Source organism: Palaemon carinicauda, chromosome 7, assembly GCF_036898095.1.
Source record: "Palaemon carinicauda isolate YSFRI2023 chromosome 7, ASM3689809v2, whole genome shotgun sequence".
NCBI classification, from domain to species: domain Eukaryota; kingdom Metazoa; phylum Arthropoda; class Malacostraca; order Decapoda; family Palaemonidae; genus Palaemon; species Palaemon carinicauda.
Window position 1 is genome coordinate 23,430,335 of NC_090731.1, and position 26,166 is coordinate 23,456,500.

The 26,166-nt window shown below is 41.1% G+C and overlaps 1 protein-coding gene and 3 long non-coding RNA genes across 5 annotated transcripts in view; all 4 read left to right on the plus strand.

Annotated features, from left to right (window-relative positions):
* The window catches only part of LOC137643524 (uncharacterized), a 33,671-nt gene extending 25,062 nt beyond the window's left edge, over positions 1 to 8,609 (plus strand). The window contains exon 3 of the long non-coding RNA XR_011044987.1: positions 8,333 to 8,609. This is a non-coding gene — a long non-coding RNA (uncharacterized lncRNA). The remainder of the gene's footprint in view (positions 1 to 8,332) is intronic.
* An 11-nt stretch (positions 8,610 to 8,620) lies between these two features.
* Positions 8,621 to 10,078, plus strand: LOC137643525 (uncharacterized). The gene is made up of 3 exons (XR_011044988.1): positions 8,621 to 9,205; positions 9,250 to 9,263; positions 9,351 to 10,078. It is a non-coding gene; the product is annotated as an uncharacterized lncRNA (long non-coding RNA).
* A 465-nt stretch (positions 10,079 to 10,543) lies between these two features.
* LOC137643526 (uncharacterized) lies at positions 10,544 to 14,954 on the plus strand. 2 transcript variants are annotated; one of them, XR_011044989.1, is made up of 4 exons: positions 10,544 to 10,656; positions 10,688 to 11,854; positions 12,414 to 12,516; positions 13,235 to 14,954. XR_011044989.1 is itself a non-coding variant. In XM_068376275.1 (3 exons), exons 1-3 carry the CDS (start codon positions 11,583 to 11,585, stop codon positions 13,286 to 13,288), a joined length of 429 nt encoding a protein of 142 aa, XP_068232376.1. In that variant the 3' UTR covers positions 13,289 to 14,954. The 2 variants fall into 2 exon arrangements, 1 of the variants encoding a protein (XP_068232376.1); XM_068376275.1 differs by lacking the exon at positions 10,544 to 10,656 and having other exon boundaries at positions 11,583 to 11,854.
* A 48-nt stretch (positions 14,955 to 15,002) lies between these two features.
* On the plus strand, positions 15,003 to 24,638 carry LOC137643901 (uncharacterized). Its single transcript, XR_011045089.1, has 3 exons — positions 15,003 to 15,115; positions 15,532 to 15,659; positions 16,856 to 24,638. It is a non-coding gene; the product is annotated as an uncharacterized lncRNA (long non-coding RNA).
* Positions 24,639 to 26,166: the final 1,528 nt, after the last annotated feature.

Genomic DNA, 26,166 nt, shown 5'->3' on the forward strand with positions numbered 1-26,166 from the left:
CAATAACCATAGAAAGTAGCCAATGGTCAATAGCCTGAGCAAATAACCATGGGCCAATAGCCTTAGCTAGTAGCCAAAGTAATCGAAGAGTCGCATGCCTTAGCCATTGGTCAATTGCCTTAGTAAATAGGGAAGCGTTAACTGTTTTAGTATGTAGGGAAAGGTCAATAGCTTTAAGTAGGGAAAGGTCAATAGCTTTAAGTAGGGAAAGGTCAAAAGCCTTCGCAAGTAGCCAAGTAACCAGGGGCCAATAGCCGTAACAAGTAACCAGGGGTCACTAACCTTAGCTAGTAGCCAAAGTAAACAGAGAGTCGTTTGCCTTAGCCGTGGGTCAATTGCCTTAGTATGTAAGGAAGTGTCAATTACTTTAGTATGTAGGGAAAGGTCAATAACCTTAAGTAGGGAAAGGTCAATAGCCTTAAGTAGGGAAAGGTTAAAAAACCTTCGCAAGTAGCCAAGTAACCAGGGCCAATAGCCTTAGCAAGTAACCAGGGGTCTCAACAGTCTTAGCTAGTAGCCAAAGGTCTGTAGCCTTAGCTAGTAGCCAAAGGTCTGTAGCCTTAGCAAGTAATCGAAGAGTCACTTGCCTTAGCCATGGGTCAATTGCCTTAGCCATGGGTCAATTGCCTTAAGTAGGGAAGTGTTATTTGCTTCAGTATGTGGGGAAAGGTCAATAACCTTAACAAGTAGCCAAGGGTTAATTGCCTTAAGTAACCAAGGCTCAATAACTTGAACAAGTAACCTTGGGTCAATAGCCTTAAAGAATAGCCCACGGTCAATAGCCATCTCAAGTAGCTTAGGGTTAATAGCTTTAGCAAGTAGCTTGGGGTCAATAGCCTTAGAAAATAGCCAAGGATCAATAGCCTTAGTAAGTTGCCAATGGTCTATAGCCTTAGAAAGTAACCAAGGGTCAATAGCCTTAGAAAGTAACCAAGGGTCAATAGCCTTAGTAAGTAGCAAAGGGTCAATAGCCTTAGTAAGTAGAAAAGGGTCAATAGCCTTAGTAGGTAGCCAAGGATCAATAGCCTTAGCAAATAACCAAGGGTCAGTAACCTTATCAAGTAACAAAAAATCAGTAGCCTTAGCAAGTAGCCAAGGGTATATAGCCTTAGCAAGTAGCCAGGGTCTATAGCCTTAGAAAGTAGCCTAGAGTCAATAGCCAATACTTAACATTGCATTGATCTAGCTTTGGACAATGCTGTTACTGAACGTTTCTTGGTGTAACTTGTGTGAAATACAAGATGGTACTGTAATATGTTATTTTAAACATCTGGCTCACCTGGTAGTTATATATATATAGCTTAGTCACTGATGTCAGGGCAGAAATTTCAAAACTCTTGGCAATCGCCGATTGGGTAGCCAGGTGTACCACCAGTGTGCCCTCTACCCAGGTACCTGGAATCATTCCAGTCATTCCTCAGATCTTCCCTGCCGCCTCACCGGTGACATCGTTGGAATTTCGCTCGCTTTGGCCTGTGTTTTTTTGCAGTTAATTTGGTGAAGTACACATTGGCTTTGGCTTTCGCTCGTTTTGGTTTTGTTTTATTTTGACTGAGAGTGAGTGGTTGGAATATGATCGCTATGTTCGTAATGATCGCTATGTTCGTAATGATCGCTATGTTCGTAATGATCGCTATGTTCGTAATGATCGCTATGTTCGTAAGCTTGAAAGGGATAGGATCAGGAGTTTTTCCCCCTACTGTAAAAACTAACGAACCAACTCTTAAAGACATGATGGTGGAAGGAAATCATTCCGCCAGCACTGTCACAAATCATGTGACGTAAACTCTACGAAGAATGACTTACAAAATTTATTTCTTTTTCTTGCAACGAATGAAAAGAAAATACTAATTTACAAAGCAAAAGTATTAATTTTTATAATGTAAAAGGAATATTATTTTTAAGAAAATATTTGTCCTATTAGTATACTTTTTTAGATAATCATCGATCTATCATCAGAGATTGAACTAGCGTACAGTTAAATTTACTCATGATGATCGATACAGTCCCAAAAATTTCTTTGTCCTTTTATTTCAATATTGGGAATACTAATATTAATCGTATAGCCTATTGGATTCTCATTCGAGCCTTTGGCAAAAGAGTAGAATCTCTCGCAGCAGGCAGGTCTAAATTATGGTCTGATGTGAAAGTTAAAAAATGCAAGTTTCAGTGCTAAAATCAGTGCAGTGGAGGGTGCGGCTGCTTGGACCTGTCGTTCTCCTAGCTCTGGACCTCTTCCAAGCTCCCCAACCCCTGGGAGAAGGAATGTCGACAGGCGAAGGGAGGCGAGAGGCGTTAGCCCCCGAGCAGTTGTTTTCTCGAGCGTACCTGTTGACGCTTCTCAGGACGCTTGCCCTCGCCATGGTAAAAGTGTTATCTTCGCCGTAGGATGACGCAGCTCACAGACGGGGCTGGCATCTTACGTATTTCCCTTCCTGCTAGACAAGGAGAGTTGCTCGTTATGACGCCGAGCGTCTAGATTCTAAGCGGCATGACGCCACACACCGAGCGTCAGAAAGGACACCGAGCATCAAGGAGTTGGACTACATCACGCCAAGTGTCGAGTAGTTGGAAGTCATGACACGTAACGCTGAGCGTCAGAGCTTTGGACGTCAAGCTACTAACGCTGCTGAAAGAGTTAAACATGATGTTTGACGCTGAGCGTCGAGTAGAGGAACAGCTTGCCAAGCGTCAGGAACCTCATAGGCATAACGCCGAGCATCGTAAGGAGGAACATCATGCTAAGCGTCTAGACTGGTACGCATGACGCCGAGCGTCAAGGAGCTGGAGCGCCGAGCGTAAGAGCCTCGGAAGTCATGAAACATCGCGTCGAGATCGCGAACGTCATAGTTCCGAGTGTCAAGAATGCGAACGTCATAGTTCTGTGCGTCAAGATCGTGAACGTCAAAGTTCCGAGCATCAAGATCGTGAACGTCAAAGTTCCGAGCATCAAGATCGTGAACGTCATAGTTCCGAGCGTCAAGATCGCGAACGTCATAGTTCCGAGCGTCAAGATCGCGAACGTCATAGTTCCGAGCGTCAAGATCGCGAACGTCATAGTTCCGAGCGTCAAGATCGCGAACGTCATAGTTCCGAGCGTCAAGATCGCGAACGTCATAGTTCCGAGCGTCAAGATCGCGAACGTCATAGTTCCGAGCGTCAAGATCGTGAACAACGTGACATCAGGCGTCATGATATCGGACTCCTTGACCCCAGAAGTCAGGATATTAAGGATTTGACTCCTAGGAAACAAGACGTCTCTACCTCGATTAAAGACCTGTCGGAAGAAGGGATCGATGATTACCTTTGCCCCTAGTGATCCTTTAGAGGAAATCTCGGAAGGAGGAGATCCTAAGACCCTTCATCCTTCGGTGGATGTAAAGTAACTTATGAGAGTTTTTACCGAAGAGTTTCCTAATTATTTTGTTCCTGCTGCTCCTCGTTCCCCGCCTCCAGAGTTTACGCTAGGGAAGGCGTCGAAGGAGTTTCTGTTCACAAAGATGGTGTTGGGGGATTGGATGCAATCCAAGAAGGACCAAGGAAAGACAGTTTCCTCTTTTCCCCCGGCCAGATTGTCTTCCAGATCTGGCGCTTGGTACGAGACTGGAGAAGTTCTTGGCTTTGGAGTTCTGCCTCTGCCCAAGGAGACTTTTTGAGTCTGGTGGACGCCCCTCGTCGGACAGTCATGAGAAGAACCAAAGTACTCTGGTCAACGTCGGAGCTTGATCATCTTCTCAAAGGCATCTTCAGAGCTTTCGAGGTGTTCAATTTCCTTGACTGGACTCTGGGAGCCTTGGGAAAAAACGTTAATGCTTTGAAGGATATGGACACTGAAAGCCTCATCCACTTTGACTTGCATGGACAAAGCCTTAAGAGATGGATTCAATGAGTTGGAGGTCCTTTTTTCGGCGGGTGTTCTTAAGAAAAGAGCCCAAATGTGCTCCTTTTTTTTTTTTTTTTGTCCAATGGGGTTACACCCATACAAAAGTCGGAATTGCTGTACGCACCTCTTTCTTCCTCCCTTTTCCTTAAGAGTTGGTCAAACCTAAGGAAGAAGCTTCATTTTTTGCAGCCCTTTCGAGGGAAAACTTTCAGCAGGGGTAGTACTAGACCCGAGGGAAGGAGAGCAAAGATAAGAGGATCAAAATCAGGGTGAAGCAGGGCTAACTGCATTCGCCTTCAGACAGTAGTAGGAGCCAGACTAAACAACCTCTGGCGAGCTTGGGAGAGGAGAGGAGCAGACCTTTGGTCCGTACAGTTACTAAAGGAGGGATACAAAATCCCTTTCCTAGGGAAACCTCCTTTAGTAGTAACTCTGATAGATCTCTCTGCCAGATACAGAGAGGAGTCAAAGATACAGGCTATGCAACATCAAATGTCTCTTATTGGAGAAGGAGGCAATAGAGAGGATGCGAGATATCCGGTCACCAGGTTTTTACAACCGCTTATTCCTGGTTCCCAAGAGCTTGGGGTGGGGATGGAGACCAGTCCTGGATGTAAGTGCTCTCAACGCCTTCATTTAGAAGACAAAGTTCTCCATGTAGACATCAAAATCAGTTCTAGCAGCAGTAAGAAAGGATGACTGGATGGTCTCTTTAGACCTCCAGGATGCTTACTTCCACATTCCCATCCATCCGAACTTCAAGCAATACCTGAGGTTCGTGTACAAGGAGGAAGTTTTCCAGTTTTGGGCTCTTTGTTTCGGCCTAAGGACCGCCCCTCAAATAGAGGGTACGTCTGCTCGAACCTGTCGTTTTCCTAGCCATAGACCTCTTCCAAGCTCCCCAACCCCTGGGAGAAGGAATGTCGAACGGCTAAAGGGAACGAGAGGCGTTAGCGCCTGAGCAGTTGTCCCCTCGAGCGTACTTGTTGACGCTTCATAGGACGCTCGCCCTCGCCATGGGAAAGGCAAGGTGAAAGTGTTTTCATCCTCATCGGATGACGCAGTGCCCAGACGGGGCTGGCGTTTCACATCCAGACCTCTAAAGAGGAAGATTGCCTCTGTCGAATGGCTCCAGGTTGCAGCCACTGGAGCAGTCCGGAGCGTTTTCCTACTCAGAGCTCATTCCTAAAATCGCTGCCTGGAGGATCTGCAGATGACGTTGAGGTTATCAGAAGAACTGGGTCTTCTGATAAACAGAGACAAGTCTCAACTGACACCATCCCGAGAGATCCTTTATTTGGGGATGGAGATTCGGAGTCAAGTTTTTCGGGCTTTTCTGTCTGCCTCAAGGACGGAGCAAGCTCTGTTGAAGCTTCATTGCTTTTTAGAGAAATAGAAGTGTTCTGTGAGAGCGTGGATGAGTCTGCTGGGAACCCTCTCCTCGTTGGAGCAGTTTGTCTCCCTGGGAAGACTGAATCTTCGCCCTCTTCAGTTCCACCTCACTCGGCATTGGGACAAGGGAAAGGAACTGGAGACAAAATGTATCTCCATTACAGAATGCGTAAAAAGTTGCCTTCAGTGGTGGAACAACCCAGTCAAACTTCAAGAAGGTCTCTCCCTGGAACAGAGGAATCAAGACCTTGTGTTGTGTTCCGACGTCTCGGACTCTGGGTGGGGAGCAACACTGGGCAAGCTGGAGATCTCGGGTTCCTAGACAAAAGATCAGGATATCCTCCACATAAACCAGAAGGAGCTGTTGGCAGTCCTGTTGGTCCTCAAAGGCTTCGAAGGGTCAGTCCCGACAACACTACAGCGTTGGCCTACATAGTCAAACAAGGCGGAACCCAGTCAAGGTCCCTTTACGAGACTGCGAGAGAACTTCTTTACTGGGCAAAAGAGAAGAATGTAACCCTTGTAACAAGGTTTATTCAAGGGGAAAGGAACGTGATGACAGACAGTCTCAGCAGGAGAGGTCAAGTTTTGTCCACAGAATGGACACTTCATCAGGAGGTCTGCAAGAACCTGTGGCGGATTTGGGGTCGTCCTTGTGTAGACCTGTTAGCATCCTCGAAGATGAAGAGATTGGAGACATGCTGCTCCCCAGCGCCAGATCTCGAAGCAGTCCACATTGACGCTTTCCTTTTAGACTGGTCCCACCTGAATGTGTACGCATTCCCTCTATTCAAGTTTGTGCACAAAATAATGCAAAAATTCGTGTCACACGAGGGAACCAGATTGACTCTAGTGGCCCTGTTTTGGCCCACAAGAGAGTGGTTCACAGAGGTACTAGAATGGATGGTGGACACCCCGAGAAGCCTCCCATTAAGAGTAGAGCTACTCAAACAACCTCACTTGGAAAGGTACCATCAAAACCTCCGAGCTCTACATCTAACTGCCTTCAGACTATTGAAAAACTCCAAGAGCTAGAGGTTTTTTCGAAGGAGGCAGTTAGGGCGATTGAAAGAGCAAGGTGGTCTTTTACCATCAAGGTTTACCAATCCAAGTGAGAGGTTTTTAGAGAATGGTGCAGAGTCAACTCTGTTTTCCTTTTCCAGTACCTCTATGACTCAGATTACTGACTTCCTGTTATTCCTTAGAAGGAAACATAGGTTTTCAGCTTCAACCATCAAGGGGTACAGGAGCATGTTAGCGGCCGTCTCTAGACAGGAATTTGGACCTTTCTAATGATAAAGACTTCCAGGATCTTCTCAAATCCTTTGAAACAACTAAGGAACGGCATCAGGAATCGCCAGCCTGGAATCTGGATATGGTCCTGAAGTTCCTAATGAGTGACACGTTTGAGCCCTTGCATTCAGCTTCGTTTAAAGACCTCACCATGAGGGCTCTCTATTTGGTCAGTCTGGCGACAGCTAAAAGGGTCAGTGAGATTCATGCCTTTAACAAGAACGTAGGCTTTAGAAATAACAAGGCTCTCTTCTCCTTACAACTAGGTTTTCTTGCTAAAAACGAACGCCCTTCTCAACCCTAGCCCAAGGCTTTTGAGGTTCCGAACCTTTCGGATGTGGTTGGAGAGGAATTGAAGAAGGTCCTATGTCCAGTAAGAGCCCTGAAGTTCTACCTGGAAAGAACAAGAGAGTTACGGTGCAAATCAGAAGCACTTTGGTACTTGGTCAAGAAGCCTTCGTTACAGATGTATAAGAATGCACTATCCTTCTTCATTAGGCTCTTAATAAGGGAGGCTTATTCACATTGTAGTGAGGCAGACCTCAAGCTTTTGAAGGTCAAGACACATGAAGTTAGAGCTGTGGCAACTTCTGTAGCCTTCAAACAGAATAGGACTTTACAAAGCATTATGGACACAACCTTCTGGAGGAGTAAATTTGTGTTCGCCTCACATTATTTGAAACTTCTCCAGACTCTTTATGAGGACTGCTACACAATGGGACCATTCGTAGCAACGAGTGCAGTAGTGGGGGAAGGCTCTACCACCACATTCCCGTAACCTAATACCCTTTTCTTCTCTTGTAACTATTGTATTTTTATGGTTGTTTGTGGAGATTGGACGACAGTCTTCCACAATCATTGATTTTAGTCAGGTGGTCAGTTTATTCCTTGAGAGTGCCCGGAACAAGGGTATTGGAAGAGGTCCTGTCACATAGAGGTTTTTACACCGGTTTGACAGCTCCTAGAGGTCTTCAGACCCCTGGGTGGATCGCTGGATCTTGTAAGGAAAGCCGACATAATGAGGCAGTAATTCATTGAAGTCAGCTTCCTCAACAAGTAATAACCCTTAAGCTTGTTTATTAACTCGTAAGTAAATTCCAACAATGTTGGCTGTCTCTGACCCTCCACCGAAGGTGTCAATCAGCTATATATATAACTACCAGGTAAGTCAGATGTTTAAAAATGATATTTTCATAATAAAATAAATTTTTGAACATACTTACCTGGTAGTTATATATAATTTAATTCCCACCCTCCTCCCCTCTAGAGACCTAAGGGCTTGGAAGATCTGAGGAATGACTGAAATGGTTCCAGGTACCTGGGTTGAGGGCACACTGGTGGTACACCTGGCTACCCAATCGGCGATTGCCACGAGTTTTAAAATTTCTGCCGTGCGTCAGGGACTAAGCTATATATATAACTACCAGGTAAGTATGTTCAATAATTTATTTCATTATGAAAATATCATTTTAGGGTTATCTGGTGACAGTGCCCAGTAAGTGATCCAATTTTTTTTGACATGCAGTAGTGCACTCATTAAATAAACAGTGATTTGAAATGAAAAAATGAATACACTTCATAGTTTGAAAAGGAAGAAAATCTTGTCCAGCTGAGTAATTTATCCTAAAAAAAAAGAAAAAAAAAACTTCCCTCATTTCTGAATTTAGAATACTGTAAATTGTGTATAAGTTAACTCACATATGTAATGAGCACGATAAAATTTCTTCAGTTTCCGGTTATAACAGATCATTGAACTTCTTGCAGGTTTCTGGATAAAGCCGCCTGCAAATTATGCGGTCAAAAATACTATCCCCTTCCCACAAGAGGATGTCTCACAAGAGGACGTCTCACAAGAGGACGTCTCACAAGAGGACGTCTCACAAGAGGACGTCTCACAAGAGGACGTTCCCACAGGAGAACCCCCAAAAGAGGATCCCAAAAAGGACTCCCCAAAAGAGGATCCCAAAAAGAGGACGCCCCACCAGAAGGCCACCCCACCAGAAGGCCACCCCACCAGAAGGCCACCCCACCAGAAGGCCACCCCACCCACCCCACCAGTAGGCCACCCCACCAGAAGGCCACCCCACATGAAGACCTCCCACATGAAGACCTCCCACAAGAAGATATCCCTCATGAAGACCTCCCATAAGAGGACCTCCCACAAGAAGACCTCTCACAAGAAGACCTCTCACGAGGATATTCCACAAGAGGAAACCTCATAACAGAACCTCCACACAAGAGGGCCTCCACACAAGAGGGCCTCCACACAAGAGGGCCTCCACACAAGAGGACACCTCTACAAGAAGATACCAACAAAAGGACCTCCCCACAAGAGGTCCTTCCCACCATAGGACACCCACAAGAGGTCCTTCCCACCAGAGGTCCTTCCCACCATAGGACACCCACAAGAGGTCCTTCCCACCATAGGACACCCACAAGAGGTCCTTCCCACCATAGGACACCCACAAGAGGTCCTTCCCACCAGAGGTCCTTCCCACCATAGGACACCCACAAGAGGTCCTTCCCACCAGAGGACACCCACAAGAGGTCCTTCCCACCAGAGGACACCCACAAGAGGTCCTTCCCACCAGAGGACACCCACAAGAGGTCCTTCCCACCAGAGGACACCCACAAGAGGTCCTTCCACCAGAGGACACCCACAAGAGGTCCTTCCACCAGAGGACACCCACAAGAGGTCCTTCCACCAGAGGACACCCACAAGAGGCCCTTCCCACCAGAGGACACCCACCAGAGGACACCCACCAGAGGACACCCACCAGAGGACCACCCACACAAGAGGACACCCACAAGAGGACCACCCCCACAAGAGGACTCCTCAGAAACCCTAGAAGAGGACACCCCCAAAAAGAGGACCCCAAAGTGGACCACCCTACACGAGGACCTCCCATAAGAGAACACTGTCACAAAAGGACCCTCGGAAAAGGACCCCCACAAGAGGACACCCCACATGTGAACCCCAACAAGAGGACCCCACTAAAGGACCCACTACATGGGAACACTGCCACAAGAGGAACCCCCACAAGAGAACCCCTAAGATGACCTCCCCACAACCACAAGAGTATCTCCCACAAGAGGACCTCCCCCTCCCCAACTAGAGATCTTCCCTACAAGAGGACACCCACTAAAGGTCATCCCCACAAAAGGTCCTCCCCACAAGAGGACGCCCTACAAGAGGACACCACCATAACAACCCTCCAAGAGGTCTTCCCTCAAGAGGTCTTCCCTCAAGTGTATGTCCCACAAGAGGTCCTCCCACAAGAGTATCTCCTACAAGAGGACCTCCCCCACTAGAGATCGTCTCCACAAGAGGACCCCCACAATAGTCATCCCCACAAGAGAGGTCCTCCCACAAGAGTCATCTCCAAAAGGTCCTCTACACAAGTCATCCCCACAAAAGGTCCTCCCCACAAAAGATCATCCCCACAAAAGATCATCCCCACAAAAGATCATCCCCACCAAAGGGTTCTCCCCACCAAAGGGTTCTCCCCACCAAAGGGTTCTCCCCACCAAAGGGTTCTCCCCACCAAAGGGTTCTCCCCACCAAAGGGTTCTCCCCACCAAAGGGTTCTCCCCACAAAAGATCATCCCCACAAGAGGACGCTCTACAAGAGGATCTTCTTACAAAAAGGACCCAGCCATAAGAGGACCCCCATAAGAGGACACCGCCACAAGATAACTCCCCAAGATGATCTCCCCACAAGTGTATCTCCCACAAGAGGTCTTCCCACAAGAGTATCTCCTACAAGAGGACCTCCCCTACTTAAGATTGTCTCCACAAAAGGTCCTCCCCACAAAAGGTCCTCCCCACAAAAGGTCCTCCCCACAAAAGGTCTTCCCCACAAGAGGACCCCCACAAGAGGACCCCCACAAAATAACTCCCCGAGAGGACCTCCCCACAAAAGGTCTTCCCACAAGTGTATCTTCCACAAGAGGTCTTCCCACAAGTGTATCTTGCACAAGAGGTCTTCCCACAAGTGTATCTTCCACAAGAGGTCTTCCCACAAGTGTATCTTCCACAAGAGGTCTTCCCACAAGAGGACCCCCACAAAAGGTCATCCCCACAAAAGGTCATCCCCACAAAAGGTCATCCCGCAAAAGGTCCTCCCCGCAAAAGGTTCTCCCTACAAGAGGATGCCCTACAAGAGGATGCCCTACAAGAGGATTTTCCCACGAGAGGACCCCTCCACGAGAGGACCCCTCCACGAGAGGACCCCTCCACGAGAGGACCCCACCACGAGAGGACCCCACCACGAGAGGACCCCACCACGAGAGGACCCCACCATGAGAGGACCCCGCCACATGAGGACCTCCCCAACTAGAGATCGTCCCCACATGAGGACACCCACAAGTCATCCGCACAAAAGGTCCTCCCAACAAGAGAACGCCCTACAAGAGGATCTCCTCGCAAGAAGGCCGCCCCGCAAGAAGGCCGCCCCGCAAGAAGGCCGCCCCGCAAGAAGGCCGCCCCGCAAGAAGGCCGCCCCACGAGAGGACCTCCCACGAGAGGACCTCCCACGAGAGGACCTCCCACGAGAGGACACCCTACAAGAGGACACCCTACAAGAGGACACCTCACAACAGGACCTCCCAACAAGAGGGCCTCCACACAGGACACCGCCACAAGAAGATCTCCACAAAAAGGACCTCCCTACGAGAGAACCTACCACTAAGAGGTCTTTTGCTGAAAGTGGACACCTCCACAAGAGGATCACCCAACAAGAGACGACCCCCACAAGAGGACCCCCACAAGAGGACCCCTTAAATGAAAACACTGCCACAAGAGGACCCCACACAAGAGGACCCCTTACATGAAAACACCCACACAAGAGGACACTGCCACAAGAGGACCCTCATAAGAGGACCCCCATAAGAGGAAACTGCCACGAGATAACCCCCACCAAGAGGGCCTCCCACGACGACCTCCCCCACAAGAGGTCCTCCCCCCACCAGTGATCGTCCCCACAAGAAGGCACTCACAAGAGGTCCTCTCCTAATGGCGGTTGTCCCCACAAGAGGTTCTCACCACGAGGACCATCCCGCCACAAGAGGACCATCCCGCCACAAGAGGACCATCCACGCCACAAGAGGACCACCCCGACAAGAGGACTACCCCTACAAGAGGACTTCGCCACCAGAGGACTTCGCAACCAGAGGACTTCGCAACCAGAGGACTTCGCCACCAGAGGACTTCGCCACAAGAAGACATCACCACAAGAGGATTAAGACAAGAAAACCCTGCATAACTGGATCCCTGCAAGCAATATGGTAAGTCAGACATCAGTGAAGAAAGTTATCCTAATTGCTAGATTTATCATCTCCCAATCCTTAGAAAACTTATATTTTCTTATCAGTACAGTAATTACAGTTTACTAGAAAATAAGTTCAAATGTTGATTTGCCTATTTACTGGGAGATTATTTTATACAGTATGCTAAAATGAAGCCCGTCATTACCAGGATAGTTGTTTATATAATCCACATAACTCATTGCTCATGATATGGGATCTGTGTTCAGTTAGTGTTCTCCCTTCTTTCCTAAAAAAATCTGTAAATGCAGCAAACATAAGGTTACTCTAGGTTCCTCATACATAGAAATAATGATTTAACTGATGCTGATGCAGCAAATTTTTAATATGAATTGTAAGCATTTTGGTGATCCTGTCTCCCGGAAAGCATTAACACTTGGGTCTATCCGTTTACAATAACAATACGGTAATATCTGTGGAGATTGTCCTTATCCTACAAATGGTATTCTAGTTATAAACCATATTTTTCGGGATTTACCAAGATTTACTACTCATTAGTAATGATCTTGTTCTCCCTCAGGTCCCTGGTTGTTATAAATGACCCAAATTCTCCAAATGTACTGCACTCTATCCTGAAGTTGCGAGATCTATGTATCACAATGGAATCTTTTCTTGAGCGAATGGTAAGGAATTGGTTTCCTCAAATTTTCTTAGAATAATCAATAACAAAGATTCTTATGAATATGAAAATGTAAACAAATGTAATATAATTTACTTTGTCTATGCAAGAGGTTGAGACATACTTTAAAGACAGTATATCGCTTATTAAAATAATCCATGGCGTGAGATCATTAGAAAAAATTTCTTTCAAGGTTTTCCAAACATATGAGGTTGAATGTTATGTTATAAAAGAACACTTCATGGTAGCATTGCTAAGTTCTTCGACGCTGTTTAAGTTATTCGATTATGCCCTTCGAGGTAATAAGCTTTTGCATGATGTAATACAGTATAATAATTGTGGTAAGAAGAAATAAACATCTATATAAGTAAAACAAATTGATACTGAAAAAAAAAACTCAAGCAATATTCTGAATAGCAAGACAAGTGTTGTAAGTTGAGTTAGAATTCGTCGAATTTTTAAGAGAAGTGACCAACACCGCTTTACTAATTTATAACTAATATTTATTAGTTATCTGACAATTTACAGATAGCTTCTGATAGGTTTATTGGGAGTAATTTTGTCCATTTTAATCAATTTATTTTCATTTAATATATAGTTCTGTGGATTAACTTAACATTAATTACCACATTAAAAGAATTATCATAAAATTAAATCTTAGGTTTGATCATTAAATATTAAGGTTAGTTTTTGTTTTCTATATAGATTATTTTTCTTTGCAGATTCATTACTACAAAAGAACACTTGAGAAGCTCGATAATCCATATCATGTATAGGTAGCAGATGTAGGACACCAGAAGATGTTCCCAAACTGAGTATTGATATGATACAAGATGAGAAAATCTTGGAAAAGCAAATGGATGATAATGCTTTGAAGAATGTTGATGACCCTATTTAGATGGCCAAGTACAAGATGAGTATGACTTCAAAAATCTTGTAATTGATGTAAAAACCAAAGACTGAAGAGAATCATTAAAAGGATGAAACATATTAAAGAAAGAGGAACTATCAACCCCTGACATAAGGAAAAATAGAAATTTGTGCTAAGGTAGCTGTCTGCAAATGGTACTGCCCAATTCATTCCAAGATTTACCCCTGTAATTAGAAAGGCTATTCATGGTCATAAAGATGCTTTACCATACCAAAGTCAGGATAAACGACATGTGTTACATTCTCTTCCTGTCGGAGTTGAAGACGACTAGATAAGGAATTAAATCCCAAGCTGATGCACGAAAATTTAACTGTCCGGGTAATCAGAAAAATTAAAGAATGGAAATTCTGTATAGATAAGAAAGTTAGGACACCAAACAAGGAAATTGCTACATACTGGATATGGACAAGAAAAGCAGTAGTAAATGCAATTCACAAATATACCGTAAATGTTAATACCTTGGGTTGTAGCTTTGTAAATACTGAGGGAGTTAGTTAATGAACCGTGAAATTTATGAGTTGATAGTTATGTAGTATACAGCACTTAAATGATGAGAAATCATGTGGAGTCTTAATATAGTTATTGAGGTTGATTTCCGATAACAAAAACATTCTTTCCATTATAGCCTATAGACTTCCACGAATTTTCGATAACAAAAACATTCTTTCCATTATAGCCTATAGACTTCCACGAAGTCGTGTTCCCGTTTCTATTGAGAAACTTCGTATGCTCCTTAAGTGATTGACATGGTAACAATAGAAAGGTTACGTCAGAGCAACAATCTCCAATAGGTGGATGACCCAGGAAATCTCGATGCAGTTGTCTTTGGTAATCTGTTAGAATCTTAGCAATTGGTTACTAACAGATTTTGCACAGCTTAAATTGCATTAATTTTGAATTTGTTCTAATTGACCTAATAAATGCTATTGTAACTGATGCTATGTTGTAAATGTGTAGAAATCTTCATAGCATTTAAGTTGTAGTTGTTAAAAAGCAATGTGATGAAAACTATAGCTGATGACCAATCATTGACAGAAATTCAGAAAAAAATCCAAAGACTTAAGATTCAGTGAATGCTGCAGTTTACTGAAATGTAACATTACTACAGCTAGAGATTCAGACTTGATCAAGAAAAGAGCAAAGATTTAGGCAAAAGTTTAATAAAAACAAAATGTCCATCCTACTAAGAACCACTGATCAAAGAAAAACTTGAAAGAATGCTTGAAGAAACCCATCAAGTAAATGATTCAGAGTAAGGTCTTTCAAGTCATGCAGGCCTTGAGAAACAAAACTACTGAAATGCGAGAAAAAATGGCAAAAGAAGACTAAGTAAAACATGTAGGCCTATTGTAGATATTTTCATTCAGGAACTGGAAAGCATCATTCAAGTAAAACTTCAAGAATGAATTTTCTGGGCCTTCATAATTTTTTTTTTTTATTCTGAACAATGAAGAATCTCGAATGCAAGCAAGATGATTTCTTACCATTGTAACAACAGATCATTCAGTGATTTGGTCAGGAATTAGTGCAAAAGGAAAAAAAGAAAAAAATGATTGTCATTTTGAAAGAATTCTTCAAGAGTTACTGGAGATATTGACAAGGAACCCGCTTGATAGGGTGAAAGACAGCCAACAAAGATCAATGCTGGTCACATCGAAATCTGCTGTCAAAGGTGAGTGTCGAAGTATCATGAAATATCAAATCCTATTTCAGCCATTTGGGATATTGTATATGAATAAGGAGTACCATATTAAATCATTGTTTATTCATTTTATATGCAAATTTGTGATATTCACGTGATCTAGGTAGTACAGAGTATTATAGTCGCAAGCAGAACTTAATGAGGCTTATGTTATCAATTAAGAATCTTTTGATAAATCACATCCTTTTAGTGAAGGACGAATCTAGGTCCGTAAGTCAGTCACGTTGATCTAAGTACCAAATAGGTATTTGTAGGCCTTTAAAAACATATAATAATTTTTCTTAACAGCTTTTAAATGTTGATTGAATAGTAAAAGGATTTCCTTATTCTTTGAAAGATCAAGAGGTTGAAATGCCCTTTTTTCTGATGACAATATTTAATTCCAGGTTAATCAACTGAAATAGAAATCAAAATGATTAAATAAATCGAAGAATTATAACTGACCACCTCGATGTACATCAGTGTAGGCCTAAGCCCTAAACCTTTCTATCATCTGGTCTCAGAGCATCTAAAGGTAAGGCATTAATCAAACTGGAATTAATATGCTGATTGTAAGTAAGTTGGAGAATTCTTAAAGACTGCTTTAAATTGATGCTATGAAGTAGAATCTGGTTCATTTAATGCCTTGGTTTTTAGTTTATAAACATCAGTTAGAAGCAGGGCCGGATTAAGTCCTTTAGAGGCCATAAGCACTTAATACTTTAGTGCCCCTAAGCACTTGATATTTTAGTGCCCCTAGGCACTTGAAAAGTTACATAGTGAACAACAAAATTTTATCCATCGAAATCAAACTATGCTTACGTGCATCATTTAACTGAACATGTTCCAGCTCGGTTTTTGAATTGCATGAATCATTTAACTGAACATGTTCCAGCTCGGTTTTTGGTTTTTGAAATTGCATGAATGATGAATCTTTGGTGACCTTCTTTCCTTGATGCCCTAAGCACGTATTTTTGTTTAATGGTTAATCTAGCCCTTGTTAGAAGTTGCAAAATGATTGTGATGTACAACCCTCTGATTTTGTAGCTTTAGAGATACAGTATAGTATTTGGGACATATTAAGCAGAACGAGTTGTCAAGGTTTGGTGGTAGAATAAATTTCAATAGTAAATGAATTTGGAAAAAAAAAAAATTTGGCTTCGCTAAAATGTGGAAGGTATTGCTAATATAAAAACGTAAATATAAGGTACATTTTGCCTAGTGGTAAATTTGTCATTGGATGACCTAGGGAAGTTTGGTAAAGCTTGTCTCGTAGTCGATGAGACGAAGTTTTTGTAGAATCCTGAAATAATGAGGTATTCGATCTCTTCCCTCTGATAAGAAATTTAAGTTATCATTTTGTTCGAAGAATTAATCCAAATGATGTAAATAGAATATTACCTTTGCAAGTCGCAATGCCCATTAGTGAATTGGGTTTTGTTATACTTGTATGCAGTTAAAGAGCATTATGTTTTTCCTTTATTCCCGTTTTATTCTGATTTATTTTGATTTATTTACCCTCAAATGAGCAGAAGAGTAATGCAATGATAACCACTGCAATCACGTAACTTGATACACACTGTAAGCTGTTATCTTATCCAAAATTGAAAGATTGTTTAAATTGCGAAAATCCCAAAGAATAAGGTGCGTAGATTCTTGTGTAGTCTGGGTATAATTATTCATTTAATCTTCTGTAAGCCCAAAGAACTGAATTGTATTTCCTCTCCACAGAGCTTTGTAATCAAGACATCTTTAAAAGCAAGAAGTGTATGCTGCTGCATAATCAAAAAGTCAGTACAAACGAGAAGATTCTACTGCTCAAGAAGAAAAAGAAGAAAATTTTCAAGCATCATTCGTCACAATGTAGAGTTGTAGACCTCGAGAGCAAAGCCGTTTTGCTTGCAAACATAAGATGGCGTTTATTCAGCTTCAATTGATAATTTGTCTTACTGTACTTGAAGTAGGAATGATAATTCTCTTTCGTTTCACTGTTAGGATTAGTTTAGGGTTCTTTCTTTAGTATCGTAGGGTACTTAATGACACAGATTCCCAGGAATTTTGAATTACTTTATTCTAAAGTGAAAACTCTTAGATTCTTATGTATTGTATAGTACAGAATCATGAATCAGGCTATCTTATGTAGTAATTAACTTTTATCCAAATTTAGCTAGTCAGATAGATAGCAGGGGAATTTACCAACTCAGAATATATATTCATCTAGAATTCCCAACGTTAATATGTGGAATCAAATAGTGCGTAGTTCAGTACCTACTTTTTAAACCGCTTATACATCTATGATTCAGCAATTTTCTCTGAAATTATTTTAACTAGGTTGATGTTAGAATAATTAGGAATAATTAATGTTACTTATAGCAGTAGGTATCGCTTTAATTACAAAGAAATTGGTTTATTAACGATTTATTATAATCTCAGAGGTAGTAAGGATTACTTTAGTGACACAGAACCTGCATGGCATTAGCTACTTTGGACAGGCCAATTTTAGTAAATTGTCAGATGATTACTAACAGTTTTACGTTGTTTTATAGTTTATAACTGAACAAGCTTCTATTAGGGGAAGGATTCCCACACCAACTAAACTTAGAAGGAATTTCTTAGTAGCTACTGACTATGATTACTCTGATGTTTAGATACTTTAAATTTTGCTAGGACTTACAGTAGTTCAGTTCAGGTGGGGTATTTCGTACTAAAATACTCGCACGGTTATATTCTAAGATGGTTAATCCTAAAAAATATAGTTCATTTATATAAACACTATTGAACAAAGGAGAATTTATCAAAATTTTCTAGCAAACTATGTTCTCAAAGGTTTTTCGAGGTTTGCCATGTAGCTTGATAAAAACTTTAAAGATTGTTGAAAACAGATATCATGGCGCACTGCATATTTCAAGACACTTTTAGTTTAGATGTTCTGGATTAGTTATTGATAATAGTACATCAAGTGTGTAAGGTGTAAATCAACAAATAGCCTACACCCAATAACTTGATCAAAATTGGGTATATTGACGATCTTTAAGAAAATATCTATTGATAATCAAACTCAAATTTAAAGCGTAACTTTGAGAGGATTCTGCTATCATTAGTAACGATAGTTTTTATATAGGATTATTAAGAAAATCCAAATGAAAAGTTAGACTTTAAGTAATGGGTGGTATTCCTGTTTGTTGTCTAAGGATCATGAATTGATAATTGAGCTTAATCCAACAATGCTATTCCAAAGACGTTAGTTATTATTAAGAATATTTTAAGTATTTGAACCAGTTAACACTTGAATAAGAGGTTAAAGGGAGTTTTTGATAATTAACAAAGGATGTATTAAGAAAAGTAATTAAGCAAACTCTGTTATGAGATTGTTCATTCTGTTTAAGTGATAGGCTTACTTTAATTGAAGGATTTAAAACTCTTCTTGAAGAATGAAGTCTTAGGATTTTTTTGCAAATGAAGAAATTAATTTAATTTGCTTCATAACTATCATGATAGTTACTATTTAATTAGTTTTTTGATTTACTAGATAGTCATTTAAGCATATTTATAAAGCGTAGATAAATCCAGGACAACATCAGCATTGCAAACAGTTACCAGAAGTTAAATCTTAACAGAATAAAGTAACTTCAGTCAATAGATGATGTTATATCTAGGAAAGGGAATATTTTAGGTCTTTTTTGCTTTGTAAATTTAAAAGACTGGCGAAATTCACGGTTGTCTTAATTGATTAAAAAGTCTGGTTATCTTTAAAATCCAAACATCACAGTGTCTTGACATATGGAGTCCTTTTTATGTATAAATTGTATTGTGAATGTTCACGTGCTTCACACAATTCCCATGCTTCACACAATTCCCATTGAATTTGATAAGCTCTAATTAAGTTTGAACATTTTATTTGCAAATGATGGGAAACTTTTGTAAAACCAAACTGAAAATTGGTTTTGTTGTACAAGGACTTCTGTATTTCAATTTAGCGTCTGCTCAGTTCTCATCACTTCTCTTGGACTAATGAGATTTGACAGCTAAGAAAATAATGTATAATATATGATGCATACTTAGGCATGTAATACTATGTGATCCTGCAGTCTATATTTCAAAAATGTTGAATTTTTAGGACTTGAAGTTGTAACAAACCTTTTAGAGGTCTAAATTTTCGGAATCACAAGTAGCAATAATGTTTTGCAGTGCTGTTAGCTAAAGAAAAGATATCAGAGACTTAGAGGTAGATTTTTTTAGTAATTAACATGAATTCTTAACTTCATAACCTCCAATTAATAAAAATTGGTTTCCTTGGTCCAGTTTATCAGAAATCTGAAGTAGCAGTAATCCTGTACAGTATTTATAGCTATAGAAAACAGCTTACTTTTAGTATTTAGTACACTCTCAGTCTTGCACCTCCTGGTATTCTCAACCTTTACAGTCTCGTTATTTGCATTCACTTGATATTATCAGTTACAGGACTCAAACTCTTGATATTGTCAGTCAGAGTACTGAAACTCTTGATAGTCTGTCAGAGGATTCAAACTCTTGATAGTCTAATTTACAGGATTCAAACTCTTGGTATTCTCAGTCAGAAGATTCAAAATCTTATTATTCTTAGTCACGGGATTCAAACTCTTGTTATTCTCAGTTACAGGATTCAAACTCTTGTTATTCTTAGTCACAAGATTCAAACTCTTGATAGTCTGTCACAGGATTCAAACTCTTGATAGTCTGTCACAGGATTCAAACTCTTGATAGTCTCAGTCACAGGATTTAAACTCTTGATAGTCTGTCACAAGATTCAAACTATTGATAGATCTCAGTCACAGGATTCAAACTCTTAAGAGTTTTAGTCAGGAGATTCAAACATTTGATAGTCTCAGCCCCAGGATTCAAACTCTTGATAGTCTCAGTCACAGGAATCAAACTCTTGAGAGTTCTAGTCAGGAGATTCAAACATTTGATATTCTCAGTCATGGGATTGTAACTCTTAGTATTGTCATTCTCAATGCTCTCACTCTTCACAGTCTTTGCTGTTCTGTTCCGTGATACAGATAGCTTGATTTTACCTTGTTAAAATTGTAAAATATGTTCTAACACTAGGTGAAAATATATTTGTTATATATATTTTTGCCATAAACGTAGGGTAGTTAATTTTTTGTGCCATGACTGAAGTAGAATTTTGTTTTGTTATAATTTCTGATAAAGGAGGCCTTTTTCTTTTAAATATTAAGAACGAAGTGAGAACTAGTGCAGGGTCCTTAAACATTGCTTCGTAATCTGGCAGTTTAAATGAAAATAGTGTTTGTCAGTATTCCTGGGACTAATTGAAGTACAGAAGTTCTCTTTTATATGCAATGTATAGATAGAGAAAATGGAAAGACTGTAGATAGAAAACTTGAAAGAACCAAATAAAGGACTCCTTGGAGTCAGTATTGCAATGGCCCGTGGAGGCTGAGTGTTCTCAACGGGGTATGGCCAGCCAGTTATCAGTTTCGGAGCCAATTTAAAGGTTTTCTAAGCTGGCAGCTGATTGGTGAGGTGGATGGAGAAGCCCCTCCCCTCCCCTTGTGCTCTTCCATATGTATATCCATTGTCTCTGTCACTGCTGAAGAATGTTTCAAGTCCCTTTTCCTTGTAAAAGCTGCTATGTGCAGAGGTCCAAGTTGGTATGGGTGGTAAGGCTACTCCTGTGATGTGCCTTAGCTTCATTTTTTCTTTTGTTTATGATGAATTTGGTACTTAAACAAATTTTTGTCATTGTTCTTGAAATGTGGTGTAGAATTTGTTGCAATGTCAAAGCCTAATGGCCTAGAATATCCCGAGTGCAGGTCTTCTATGGATGACTAAGAAACTCTACTGTGTGTGTAAATATATAGTTTACGTTATGCTTTCAAATTTTCATAGGGTTTTGAACAGGACGACCTGTGTTGGTACAGAGAATCAGTCCCTTGTTTTTTTCAAGCGCAAGGAAAACCTAAGAATATCCAGATTATTTTAGCTTTTATCCAAATTGTTCTAATTGTTATTGTAACATTTGAATCCCCATATTCGAATTACTGCATCCTGACACATTCTATGCATATTTGATGATTGAATAAGGGCAAATTTAAATCTTAGAGCATTTTTTACAATGAGCAGAACTTGTCATTTTTTTCTTTGCTTATTGAGAATTTGATAGACTATCACATGCTGATCTTTTTTTCCAAGTAGTTTGCATGTAAAAGTTTTACAAATTTAGTTTAAATTCTTCCAGATGTCTCATAAGGTAAATATTTAGAAATCCAGTAAGTCCAAAGTTATTCCTTTGGTTTAGTATATAAAATACTTTTTTATTACATCTAAGGACACATACTCTCATTTCAAAAGGTGGTACCAGGTTGGGGCTTAAATAGCTTTTCGTCTTGATTTATCATCATCTTGTACCTGAGATAACGGAGGGATGAATACCACAATGGGGACTTTTAGAAGTCTGCGAGAGGAACCTTACAAGGTTATAATGAGTCATTCGATAAACGATTTTGTGAATATTGTAAAAATCATGTGTAAAGTTTGATTTATATTCTTGGTATAGATTAAATAGGTACAAAATACAGTATTTCGAAATTATTGAAGTATTCATCAGTCTTTCATAGATTGATTACTTCAGACCGTATAAAATTTGTTTTGGGGGTCATTCTTCAGGCATACAAATCCCGTGACCAAGCCGGCTTAGCTGGCATTTAGTGAGCATGGCTTCTATGTCTATGCTTCAAAATTGTTCCAGAATCTGTGTGCTGAATCCAAAAACATCGATCTTTTCAGGTTACTGTGCTTTACTTTAAGGGCTGCCTTTCTGGTTTTACACTGCAAGGGAACCCTACTTTTACTTATTTATTTTAAGGGCTGCTTTTCTGGTTGCTGTACTTCAGGGAAACTACTCTCGACAGAACCTTTCATAATTTATTTTATCGTATATATTCCAAGGCATCATTCAGCATTTCAAACTGGAAATAGTGTTCATATTGCTTATGGTGGGGTCAATATAGACTCCAGGTCCTTGCCCTAAAATAAATAGCTGCTCTATTTGCTTGGATTTTAGTAGCCATTCTCAGGTGTTTGTGGTGAAGAAACCCAGTGCCTCTTCGTCAATTTCAGCTGTGGGTGACTCGGTGCTACGAAGGGATTTGAAAAAGATGGGCACATTCTGGTTTCGTATAGTTTGTCGTACTAGTATTTCGATTGTTCTCTTATTTATCTATAAGCCGAGTGTGTGGTATATTGATGACATTGCCTCAAGATGTATTAAATGGGCTCTATTTTGTGGGCCAAAATGGTAGCATCGTCAGCATATTGGAGGTCAACCCACTGGTTTATAGACATTTTTGTGCAAGTCTGTAACCATTTTATGTTGAACAGACTACCATCCATTCGGTATTCTATTTGGGCACTGTCTTATTTTGTAAATTACTTACAATATAGCCATTATAGAGGAGATTCGCAGATTGAAAAGGACTAGGGCTAAAGCATCACTCTTCTTTACTGTACTTTTATTTCTACAGTGATGGATGAGGATTTCATGGGCCCCAACACTGAACTTTGCTTTCACGTTGGATTGAAAGAGCTGAAGTAGTTTAATAAATTTACTGGCAGTTCCTATTTTTTTCCAGTTTCTTCCATAGCTTAAGGGACACCATGTCAAAGGGTTTAGTACTGTCAATATATACAATGCATAAGTGGGAAATTTTCTCACGGCATTCCCCCCCCCCCCTTTTTTTCTCCGTGTAAAAACCATGCTGATAGTCCTTCCCTTCCTAAACACACAGTGTCTCTGGTAGCACAGATTCATTTAGGTGTTTAAGTGCAAGAGCGTAACTTTAGCTAGTATTTTACCAGCTGCAGACACAAGGAAATACCTTGGCTGCTGTTCCAGTACCGTCTCTCTCCTCTCTCCTCTCTCCTCTATTCGTAAAGAGGAATTATTATGGAACATATCAGGGATATATTCTACCCTCCACACCATGCTGTTTATCTTGTGCACCTGTTTCTTGAAATTGCAACAGGTGTTTAACAATATCACCGGGAAGGCCACAAGAACTGATTTTTTTTTTTTTTTGCCTTTTTCTTTTTGTGCTCAAACTCTGTAAATTTGGAAGTTATTTGAGGTCCTGGTCGAGTGGTAAATTAGGCAGGCTCTGTGAAATATCCAGACTTCAATAAAAAGCCAAATTGTATTTTTCTAGTAAAGCTTTTTTTCTGTCCAAGAAGGTTTTACGCGGAAGTAATTCTTATTTCTAAGTTCCCTTTCTAACTGAAGGATTAATTGATATGGATGGGTCTCCATAAAATGACCAGTATTTCTTTTATGGAATAGCATAATTGGAGAAGCCAGTTGTATTTTATTTTCGAAAACGACATATATTTTTCTTTAGTACCATTTTTTTTTAATGTTTATTTTATGGTGGGTATTTAATTACAGGTAATGAAAGTATTACATGTCCCTGATGTGATGTTAAAAGAGAGATAGTATACTGTAGTTTTGAGGAATTTTGTGGCTTTGAGCATGTGATCAGAGATTTTATTCTTCTTAGCTATATTAGTAACATCTACTGTAGATGTAAAGCTAGTACAGCCTTTTCAAAACTCTAAAATTAAGGCCTTGTCGTTATTTGTAACCTAATTTCTGATCTTTGGTACAGTAACATGATTCAAATCTGGGATCATATCACGGGCTCTGGTAGACTTTTTATTTTATTTAAATATAAAGTTTTCCTTTTGGGAAAACTACATTGAGCCATTTTGTGTATGCTCAGTGCTCTTTGCTCTATTGGAGGCGGCTTCCTTGGCTCTTGCCATACCACTCTTCCAGTGGATGCAAGGCAGAAATTCTTGGTTCCTGCTCCTTGAGAAGCTTTGGCTGCTTCTTCCTCTCCCCCGAAGAGGAAGCAAGGAGTTCCTGATCAGGCTGACTCGCCTATAGTCAAACTGACACCAGTTAGGACATTTAAGGGGAGGCTCAGCTTGATAGTGTATAGATATGATTAATAACAAACACAACAATCTAAAAAAATCTTAGAACTTTTAACAGGGGCTTACACCTCTCCCGGTCCCGGCTCAAAAGTAACAGTGGATGACCAGAAAATCATCTTGGGTTTTCTCTTGTGCTGATATGACCAATAGAACTGTCATGCACCGGGTTTATTTCAATTTATTCAGTTAACAATTCCACTGCAGTTATACCCAATAAAGAGGTATCGAGGTCCCCACTCCCGATTTTGGCCGACGGCTAACTACATGAGCCATTTTATGTATGCTCAGCGCTCTTTGCTCTATTGGAGGCGGCTTCCTTGGCTCTTGCCATACCACTCTTTCAGTGGATGCAAGGCAGAAATCCATGGTTCCTGCTCCTTGAGAAGCTTCAGCTGCTTCTTCCTCTCCCCCAAAGAGGAAGCAAGGAGTTCCTGATCAGGTTGACTCGCCTATAGTCAAACCGACACCAGTTAGGACATCTTAAGTGGAGGCTCAGCTTGATAGTGTATAGATGATTAATAACAAACACAACAATCCTAAGAAAATCTGAACTTTTAACAGGGGCTCACACCTCTCCCGGTCCCGGCTCAAAAGTAACAGTGGATGACCAGAAAATTTTTTTGGGTCTTCTCTTGTGCTGATATGACCACTAGAACTATAATACACCGGGTTTAATTCAATTTATTCAGTTAATCAATTCAATTGCCATGGAACGGCTTCTACGCCCACCCCGGTTTGATGTGGACCCTGACTCTGCCCAAGGAGTGGACACACTGGCTAAGGACGTTTACAAACTTCATTCAAGTGGTGCAGCTGACTACACCTATGCTTGACCAACTGGTTCTTCTCACAAACTATGTGGCTCCTAGTGTGTATGACCACATTTCTGAGTGTGAGACTTATGAGAAGGCTGAAGAGGTTCTGACATCGTTGTACGTGAAACCGAACAATGAAATATTTGCCAGGCATCTACTTGCCACTCGCAGACAAAACTCGGGTGAGTCTCTGGATCAGTTCCTGCAGGCACTGAAGCTACTTGCTAAGGACTGCTAATTCAAAAGTGTAACTGCGGAGGAAGCGTGTGACAGTTATGCAATACACCAGCATCTGTTGGAGAATTTGACACAGAACTTAAATACTGCTTATGAACAGGCCCGCACTCTAGAAATGGCCCAGAAGCATTCAGCCTCCTACTCTTCAGCAGAACCTGTTAATGTTGCTGTGTCAGCAATGAGTCGAGAGGAGGAATCTTTTAATGCTGAAAATAACAGTGTGTGTTTTTGCTGCTACTTCTAGTGCTCGATGTTTTTTTTCTTTTTTGTGGGAACAACCGGCATCCCTAAACTCAGTGTCCTGCTAAGGACGCAGTGTGTTTGAAATGTAAGAAGCAAGGACATTATGCTAAGGTGTGCCGCTCTGTGAAACAGGCGAGTGGCTCTTCTAGCCGAAAATATTCTGCAGCAATGCTAGCTTTTATAGTGGGGGCCTCCCTAAGTGTCTTGAAAAATCTATAACACCTCTCAAGCTTAATGGTAGTTCTCTCAGTGCCCTTATTGATACTGGGAGTTCGGACTGCTTTGTGCGTCATAATTTAGTGGACCTAAACAAACTATATCTCCAGAGCATTGAAAAGTCTCCATGGCTGATGAATCCCTATCCTCAAACATCTTAGGTCTGTGCAGTGTGGACTTGAAGTTAAAAGGAGAGACTTATCACGGTGTTGAACTCGTTGTTACAAAGCTTATGTAGAGATGTGATTCTAGGGCATGACTTCTGAGGAAACATTCTGGTCTGGAAATGGATTTTAGAGGAGAGAAACCCCCCTTGAAGATATGTTCACTAGGTGTTGTTAAGGTGTCCCCTCCTTTCATTTTCAAGAACCTGACATCAGATTGTAGACCAGTGGCTAATAAGTCAAGACTATACTCCTTGAGTGCCAAGAAGTTCATTGAAGCCAAGATTGAGCGTATAATGTCGGAAGGAATAATAAGGCCTAGTAATTCTCCTTGTAGAACTCAAGTGCTGGTGACATCGGGGGAGAATCAGAA

Coding starts and splice junctions, on each gene's coding strand:
- LOC137643526 (XM_068376275.1), top strand. CDS start 11,583: ATGGCGGTTGTCCCCACAAGAGGTTCTCACCACGAGGACCATCCCGCC. Junction 11,855..12,413: donor GGATCCCTGCAAGCAATATG/GTAAGTCAGACA, acceptor GTTCTCCCTCAG/GTCCCTGGTTGTTATAAATG. Junction 12,517..13,234: donor AATCTTTTCTTGAGCGAATG/GTAAGGAATTGG, acceptor TTTTCTTTGCAG/ATTCATTACTACAAAAGAAC.